At 45.6% G+C, this 9,253-nt stretch overlaps 1 protein-coding gene across 2 annotated transcripts in view; it reads left to right on the forward strand.

The window, feature by feature from the left end:
* Positions 1 to 2,663: 2,663 nt before the first annotated feature.
* KPNA2 (karyopherin alpha 2 (RAG cohort 1, importin alpha 1)) overlaps positions 2,664 to 9,253 on the forward strand; it is a 12,124-nt gene continuing 5,534 nt past the window's right edge. Inside the window, exons 1-4 of one of the 2 annotated variants that reach the window (XM_011974103.1) lie at positions 2,664 to 2,977; positions 4,273 to 4,370; positions 4,520 to 4,657; positions 8,097 to 8,185. In XM_011974103.1, coding sequence (XP_011829493.1) covers positions 4,296 to 4,370; positions 4,520 to 4,657; positions 8,097 to 8,185 — 302 coding nt within the window. In that variant the 5' untranslated portion in view covers positions 2,664 to 2,977; positions 4,273 to 4,295. Of the gene's footprint in view, positions 2,978 to 3,095; positions 3,717 to 4,272; positions 4,371 to 4,519; positions 4,658 to 8,096; positions 8,186 to 9,253 lie in introns of those variants that run through there. The other variant, XM_011981043.1, reaches the window with a different exon arrangement.

Consider the following 9,253-nt stretch of genomic DNA (forward strand, 5'->3'; position numbering starts at 1 on the left):
TTCGAAATGGAGTTTCGCTATTGTTGCCCAGGCTGGAGCGCAATGGCGTGATCTCGGCTCACTGCAACCTCTGCGTCCCAGGTTCAAGCGATTCTCCTGCCTCAGCCTCCCAAGTAGCTGGGGTTACAGGCATCCGCCACCACGCCCAGCTAATTTTTTGTATTTTTAGTAGAGACGAGGTTTCCCTATGTTGGCCAGGCTGGTCTCGAACTCCTGACCTCAGGTGATCTGCCCATCTCATCCTCCCAAAGTGCTAGGATTACAGGTGTGAGCCACCGCGCTCGACTATATCGTATCTTTCAAAGGCAATTTTGGGCATTATACTTCTGTTTCAGGTTGTTTTTAGGTGCAAGTACAGAATAGCGGTTCAGAATACAGATCCTGGAACCAGGATCTGTTATGGCTGAATCTGTCTTTGCCATGTACTGGCTGTGTGACCCTGGACAAGTTACATAAACACTTGTGATTCAGTGCTCTCTTTTGTGAAATAGAGCAAATAACAGTACTACCTCACAGTTGTGAAGATCAAGTGTATTAATACATGGTAAACACTCAGAACACTTCTGGACACATAGTAGTCAGTATTTTCAAGCAAAAGAAACTCAACTTGGCTTGGTATGGTGGCTCAGGCCTGTAATCCCAGCACTTTGGGAGGCGAAGGTGGGTGGATTGCTTGAGCTCAGGAGTTCAAGACCAGCTTGGGCAAAATAGTGAAACCCTGTCTTTACAAAAAATACAAAAATTAGCTGGACGTGGTGGTATGTACCTGTAGTCCCAGCTATTTGGGAGGCTGAGGTGGGAGGATGGCTTCAGCTCAGGAGGCAGAGGTCGCAGTGAGCCAAGATCGTGCCACTCCACTCCAGCCTGGGTGACAGAGCCAGACCCTGTATCAAAGACAAGAAAAAAAAAGAAAAAAAAAAAAAAAAGAGAGAAGAAACTCAACTTGACAATACAAAAGAAATGTGTATCGGATCTCATAATTGCAAACCTTCAGAGATACAGCGGGTCAGACCTCTCAAGGTTTCCCTACAGTTTTCTTTTTTTTTTGTTGTTGTTGTTGTTTTTGTTTTTTTTTTTTTGAGAGGGAGTCTCCCTCTGTCACCCAGGCTGGAGTGCAGTGGCCAGATCTCAGCTCACTGCAAGCTCCGCCTCCCGGGTTCACGCTGTTCTCCTGCCTCAGCCTCCCGAGTAGCTGGGACTACAGGCGCCCGCCACCTCGCCCGGCTAGTTTTTGTATTTTTTAGGAGAGACGGGGTTTCACCGTGTTAGCCAGGATGGTCTCGATCTCCTCACCTTGTGATCCGCACGTCTCGGCCTCCCAAAGTGCTGGGATTACAGGCTTGAGCCACTGCGCCCGGCCCTCCCTACAGTTTTCTTATTCAGATTTCTAGGACTCACATCCCTCAGTTCAGAAGAACAGAGGCTGCTTTCCTACCTCCAACCAGTAAACAAAAGGCACAGGCTGTCCAACTGGATGAATTTAGGTCATGTGCCTGCCCCTGAACCATTCTCAGTAGCTGAGAGAATGCCTCACAGTGATTGGTTTAGGGGTGAATTCCTTCCACATTCTTGCATTTAGGGGGATGGGATTATGCTGATTAAGAGTAGGTGCAACCCTTTATGAACTCTGGCTGCTATACAATGAATGAGACTGGCATTAATGACTGCAAGAATGGACAATTTTGGTGTTTGAATTTATTTATAGTAAGAAATAAACCATGACAACTTTTCTAAAATGTAATCTTTTAGAACACAAAAAAATTGCAGAAACAAAAATGGCCCATAATCCTGATGCTCTGTTGACCATCTTTGTTTTGTTTCTTCGTTTGAGCATATGGCAAAAAATGCGAAATTCAGAAATGTGTAACGAGCATAGAATGTTACTGGAACAATTGACAAAACTTGAACACAGACTACATACTAAACAACAGCATGAAATTTCAGTTTTTCTGAATTTGACGACTGCAGTGTGGTTATGTAAGAGAATGTCTTTTCTTAGGAGATACACCGTGAAACAGAGGAAAAAGGACATGATTCTGAAACTCTCAAATGTTTCAAAAAGTAACATATTGAAATCACACATAGGTACACATGTGCATAGGTATACATATATATGTATAGAGACAGCAGTAGCAAATGTGGCAAAATGTTAACATTTGGCAAATCTGGATAAGGATTTGCAATTCTGCTGCATTCGAAATTATTTAAAAATACAAAACTTGAGTATTTGGAGAAACAGGAATAAGAAACGTTTTGTTACCATATTTGCGGCTTCTATACAGTCTTTTACGACGCAATTGAAAAAAAAAACTAAACTAAAAAATATAACATAAATCTTCCCTCCCATAGTGGCCAGAAACCCCTGCCAAGTTCTTCGGATATCGTAACAGGAAAAAAATGCAAAGCAATATGTCTTTCTATAAAGATTACTTATTTACTAATTATCATTTTTTAATTTGCATGACGATCAACAACAAAGTTTTTTTAAAATAATGACTTTGAGAATCATTTTGCGGTATTTGTTTAAGGCTGTCGCCCAGGAAAACGCCCAGGGACCATGCGCGCTTCAACCCAGTGGAAACACGAACGGCCCAGGGACCGCCCCTTCGCGTTGCTTGACGGGATCTGGAGTCCTCCCGCTCCGCCCGGCCAGGCGCTCGGGAACCGCCCGTCCGCTCCCTCATCTCGCGATGCCATCCTCCTTTTTTTTTTTTTTTTTTCCCCCCTCCCACTCGCCCCTAAGCCCTATGACTCCCTCCCCTCTCAACGTGTTTTTCAAATCCACCAATGGGAACACAGCTTGGGCTCGAACCAGCCAATCGGAATGCGGAGTCACCGGGAAATTTAAATCGCGCCGGCCGGCTGCACGAGCCACACGGTCTTTGAGCTGAGTCGAGGTGGACTCTTTGAGCGCAGCCGTCCTACAGCCGCTGATTCCCCGCATCGCCTCCCGTGGAAGCCCGGGCCCGCTTCGCAGGTACAGACTCAGGCGGCGGCTCGGCCCGAGCGCTAACGGTTTGCCCGCGGGCGGCGTTCGCCTTTGGGTGGGGGGAAGGAGGCCCCGGGTCCACGCCGAGCCTGGCTCAGCCTCCCGCGTTGTCTAGGCCTCGGGGGCGACTGGTTCATTGACCAGGCGGCTGAGTTTCGCGAGGTCTGCGGGTTTAGGGCGCCGACGCTCTTCAAATGGCAGCGGAGACCATAACGCGTCGCGGCCGGGAGAATCGGAGCGAGCCAGGCCTGAGGGCGAATGTCCCGGGAGGGCTCGTGGCGGCCCTGGCCTCGCTTCCCCCTTTCTCGTTGCATCTTCCCCTACGTAGGGGCAGGGGCAGGGGCAGGGGCAGGGGCTGGGGCTGGGGGTGGCAGTTGGGAGCACCGTCTCTGACACTTTGGCCCCGGGGTGGCTGTGCCACCAAGTCGTAGGCGAGCGTAATGAAAGCAAAGATAGCAAATTGTAAGGAGGGCTTTGACTTTTGTCGTCTTCTGAATGACGCACAGCTGATGTCGTCCTAATTAAGTGCATTCGCTCCTAGTCTCTGGAAATGCAAATCAAATATGCGACATGCGGCACTGCATTTTTAATGTTGACCATAATGTAATGATGAAGCAAATTTTTTTTAGTTTTCGAATCTGCACCTATTTTGGCCAAGTAAAGACAGTAAAGTAGTGCGAGCCTCCTGAGAATCTGAATTTATTGCCCTGGCACATAATTTTTAGCTGTAAGTTAACTTGATTCCCCTACTTTGCCTTGGATTAACTATTAGGGACTCTGGAGTATCGAGCCAGGCTGTCAGAAACGGTGGACACACGTGGCTAGTCCGAATTGAAATACGCTGTAAGCTTAAAGTACACAAAAGACTTCAAAGATGGAGTATGGAAAAAGAATGTAAAAGATGTCAGTTATTTTATATATTGAAATATATATGTTGAAATACTATTTGGATATGTTGGGTTAAATAAAATAAATTATTGAAATTAGTTTCACTTGTTTCTTTTCGCCTTTTAAAAAGTATGGCTACTAGGAAGTTTCAATTTATATAGCTTACATTCTATTTCTGATGGACAGCCCTCTCCAGGAAGTCTCAGCCCTTCAGAGGGAAGGGGGACAGTTCCCCTTTGGGTAAAGCTATTTCGTAGTGCTGAAAACATGATGATCCCCCCTCTAGTATACAGGTGTGGATTCAGTAGATGCTTGATAATTCAATTCTTATTTGGTACTATTATTGACAAAGGAAAACGATAAAGGAAATATTTTTCTCTTCACCCATCTTTTAGCTTTCTCCCTTTGTCTCATAACCATGTCCACCAACGAGAATGCTAATACACCAGCTGCCCGTCTTCACAGATTCAAGAACAAGGGAAAAGACAGTACAGTGAGTACTTTCTGTTGCTTTCCTGTGGTGGTGTTTAAATGGGAGGACATTTGGAAAGGGGTGAAAACTTAGGGATCTTTTTAAAAATACCCTCACTTAGCAACAAAAACTGATGTGATAGGTGAAACGGCATGTTATCTTTTCTCAAGGAAATGAGGCGTCGCAGAATAGAGGTCAATGTGGAGCTGAGGAAAGCTAAGAAGGATGACCAGATGCTGAAGAGGAGAAACGTAAGCTCATTTCCTGATGATGCTACTTCTCCGCTGCAGGAAAACCGCAACAACCAGGTAAAACATGTATTTTGGTTTATGAGTTACGTGAAATCCAGAAAATCAGTAGGAACTTTTCTTAGAAATTCAAGTAAACCTAACATTTTTAGCCTTAGGTTGTAACTATCTGTGAGGATCTTTTTCTCTGTTCCCAATTAGTAATTGTCTTCTTTCCTGCCTTCCATAATCCACTGAAGCTGATTTAGGATCTTCCTTTAGCTCTGACCTTCCTTCAGACTTCCCTGCATTTCTAGCTGCTAACTGGGTACCTTGACCTGACCACTGTGTCCAGAGCCAACCAGTTTTTGGTTTATTCTTTTTTTTTTCCCCCTAGACGGGGTCTCGCTTTGTTGCTCAGGCTGGAGTGCAGTGGCACAATCTTGGCTCACAGCAACCTCTGCCTCCTGGGTTCAAGCAATTCTCCTGCCACAGCCTCCTGAGTAGCTGGGATTAGGGGCACGCACAACCATGCTTGACTAGTTTTTGTATTTTTTTGTTGTTTTGTTTTTTTGAGTTTCCCTCTGTCGCCCAGGCTGGAGTACAGTGGTGTGATCTCAGCTCACTGCAAGCTCCACCTCCCAGGTTCACGCCATTCTCTTGCCTCAGCCTCCCAAGTGGCTGGGACTACAGGCACCTACCACCCCGCCCAGCTAATTTTTTTGTATTTTTAGTAGAGACGGGGTTTCATCGTGTTAGCCAGGAAGGTCTCGATCTCCTGACCTCGTGATCCACCCGCCTTGGCCTCCCAAAGTGCTGGGATCACAGGTGTGAGCCACTGCCCGGTCTGTTTTTATATTTTTAGTAGAGGCAGGGTTTCACCATGTTGGCCATGCTAGTCTTGAACTCCTGACCTCGTGATATGCCTGCCTTGGCCTCCCAAAGTGCTGGGATTACAGGCGTGAGCCACCAGGCCCTGCCCGTTTTTGGTTTATTTCTGCCTTTTTTGGTATTCTCTCTTTTTTTGTATTTGTCACCAGCTTTGTTCAGGACTTTCCTTCTGAAATATTTACGGTAGCCTCCTAAGTTATCATTTCCTCCTTTCTGTGCCATATATTATTTTCCTGAAATTTTTCCTAAAGTACTGCCTTAGACATGTGTTTTCTCTCCTCAAAATCCATCCTCCAAATTGCTTGAACCTGGTAGGCGGAGGTTGCAGTGAGCCAAGATCGTCCCATTGCACTCCAGCCTGGGCAACAATCGAGGAAAAAAATAAAAATAAAAAAATTCATATTCCAGCTGGGCATGGTGGTTCATGCCTGTTCATGCCAACACTTTGGGAAGCTGAAATGGGAGGATCACTGGAGGCCAGGAGTTTGAGCCCAGCCTAGGCAACGTAGCAAGACCTTGTCTCTATAAAAAATAAAGTTAGCTGGGCATGGTGGCATTGGCCTTTAGTCCTAGGTATTCAGGGGGCTGAGACAGAAGGATCACTTGCCAGGATTTTGAGGTTGCAGCGAGCTATGATTGTACTACTGTACTCTGTGCTGGGTGACAGTGAGACCCTATCTGTAAAAATAAAAATCCCTGCTCCATGAAGGCCTTCCATAAAGTAGACCTATCTTAGATTTTCAAATTTATCTTTCATCTGGGCACTTTCCTACATCTTTTTCTCACAATATGCTTCCTTTTTTTTTTTTTTTCTTAAGATGAAGCCTTGCTTTGTTGCCCAGGCAGGAGTGCAAGGCACCATCTTGGCTCACCACAACATCCACCTCCTGGGTTCAAGTGATACTCGTGCCTCAACCTCCGGAGTAGTTGGGATTACAGGCATGTGCCACCATGCCCAGCTGATTTTTGTTTTTTTCCAGTAGAGACGGGGTTTCGCAATGTTGGTCAGGCTGGTCTCAAACCCTGACCTCAGGTGATCTGCCTGCCTTGGCCTCCCAAAGTTCTGAGATTACAGGTGTGAGCCACCACGCCCAGCCACATTATGCTTCCTTTAGCACTCCACATTTATCTTTTTTTTTTTTAATTGAATACTACCTATGTTCTATATCTAGGGTACTAATACTCAAAGCTCATCTTCTCCTTATAGCACTCCTTAGCCTAGCAGGAAAGACACTTCTTTCTCAGGATTCTCTAGCACCTGGTTCTGCACCCAAAATGGGGAGTAAATGCTGTGTAGCCCATCTGTTTACCACTTGTTTTACGCTGTTTGTCTGCTTGTCACATTTCTTCTGTGAGGCGTCAGGCTCCTGGAGAGACGGGGATACTGTCTTTTTAAATTACGGGTAGCACTGGTTCTCAAACCTTTCTACTGTGATTCACAACATAAATTTTTTTTTTTTTTTTTTTTGATGGGGTCGGGGAATGGGTCTTGAGCTGTTACCCATTGCTGGAGTGCAGTGGTGCGATCTCCGGCTGACTGCAGCCTCCATCTCCTGGGTTCAAGTGACCCTTCTGCTTCAACTTCCCAAATAGCTAGGATTACAGGGGATCATCACCATGTCTAGCTAATTTTTGCATTTTTAGTAGACATGGGGATTCACCATGTTTCCCAATCTGGTCTTGAACTCCTGACCTCAGGTGATCTACCCACCTCGGCCTCCCAAAGTGCTGGGATTACAGGCATGAGCCACTTTGCCCAGCCGAACATAAAACATGTATATTTGCAACAACACTCAACCATGGAAATACACAGGTTATAAAATTAGATATGAAAATCCTCGGCCAGGCGTGGTGGGTCACACCTGTAATCCTAGCACTTTGGGAGGCCCAGGTGGGCGGATCATCTGAGGTTGGCAGTTCAAGACCAGCCTGAGCAACATGGAGAAACCCTGTCTCTACTAAAAATACAAAAAAAATTAGTTGGGCGTGGTGGTGCATGCCTGTAATCCCAGGTACTCGGGAGGCTGAGGCAGGAGAATCGCTTGAACCCAGGAGGCGGAGGTTGTGGTGAGCCAGGATCATGGCACTGCACTCTAGCCTGGGGAGTGAGTGAAACTCCATCTCAAAAAAAGAAAATCCTCAGAACGTTGCCTATAACTTCATGTCTTTCTCCCTCAAAGTATATTGAGACTAATGTAGAAATAATCTTTGGTCTTGTATGGCGACAGGCAAACACCACCATGCCTGGATTTTTTTTTTTTTTGTCGTGGGGAGGTCGTCTCACCTGAGCTCAAACTATCCTCCCTCCTGAGCCTTCCAAAGTGCTAGGCTTACAGGTGTGAGCCACCATGCCTGGCCTTCTAGTTCATTTTTTAAATGGGTCAAAGCTGCTTTTTTTAGCGACAAAACACTTGGATACTCCATAACTTGAGACTCTAGTGAGTCATGACACCGAGTTTGGAAACTGTTCTACATATAAAATAATGAATATTTAACAGGCAAAATTAAATGTAGGGTTAAATATGTAGTAGCTGGCTATAAGCCTAATGATGTTTACACAAGTAAGTGTGGATTTTGTTGTTTGTATTTAAGCTTAATGATAATGTGCAAAATTTCACTTTTCTTCTAGGGTACTGTAAATTGGTCTGTTGATGACATTGTCAAAGGCATAAATAGCAGCAATGTGGAAAATCAGCTCCAAGCTACTCAAGCTGCCAGGTAAGTCTTGTCTGCAATAGCATGGGTAGCCCAAGAAATTCAGGTTTTTAGATTTTTTTTTTTTTTTTTGGGTGGGGGCAGGAAGGGACAGATAGTGTGTAAGGAAAGATTAGGCCAGCCAGCCATACGCCAAATAGTATTTTTTATTTATTAATTTTTTTGAGAGAGGGGCCTTGCTATTTTGCCCAGGCTGGTCTTGAATGCCTGGGTTCAAGCAATCCTCTCACCTCAGCCTCCTGAAGTGCTGGGATCATAGGTGTGTGCCATTGCACCTGCCCATAAAATTTTTACCAAAGTAATGTTTCAGGTCACTGGCGGGGAAAGGAAGAAATAAATAGTAAGTGGGATTGAGACATGCATTTAGAATGATAGATCCATTTAGGAGATCAGTATAATTTGACCTTTACCTCCCACCATACACAGATATTTATGATATGATAGAAAGGATTAATAAGTTCTATAGCTTGAGAGTGTGCGGAATAACAAATTTCAATGGTAAATTATCATTAAAAAGTTCTAGGCTGGGCACTGTGGCTCATGCCTATAATCCCAGCCCTTTGGGAGGCTAGGGGGCGGGTTACTTGGGCCCAGGAGTTTGAGACCAGCCTGGGCAATATGGTGAGACCCCGTTTCTACAAAAAAAATTATTAGTTGGGTGTGGTGGCACATGCCTGTAATCTTAGGTACTCGGGAGACCCAGGCACGATAATTGCTTGAACCCAGGAGGCGGAGGTTGCAGTGAGCTGAGATCTTGCCACTGCACTTCAGCCTGGTGACAGAGCAAGACTCTGTCTCAAAAAATAAATAAAATTACCCGGGTGTGGTGGTGTGCGCACTTGTTGTCCCAACTACTAAAGAGTCTGAGGTGGGAGGATCACTTGAGCCCAGGAGGTGGAGGCTGCAGTGAGCTGTGATCATGGCACTGCACTCTAGCCTGGGTGGAGTGAGATCGTCTCAAAAAAACAAAATGTAGCCGGGCGCGGTGGCTCAAGCCTGTAATCCCAGCACTTTGGGAGGCCGAGACGGGCGGATCACGAGGTCAGGAGATCGAGACCATCCTGGCTAACA

This window comes from Mandrillus leucophaeus, unplaced genomic scaffold (assembly GCF_000951045.1).
Source record: "Mandrillus leucophaeus isolate KB7577 unplaced genomic scaffold, Mleu.le_1.0 Scaffold1, whole genome shotgun sequence".
NCBI classification, from domain to species: Eukaryota; Metazoa; Chordata; class Mammalia; order Primates; family Cercopithecidae; genus Mandrillus; species Mandrillus leucophaeus.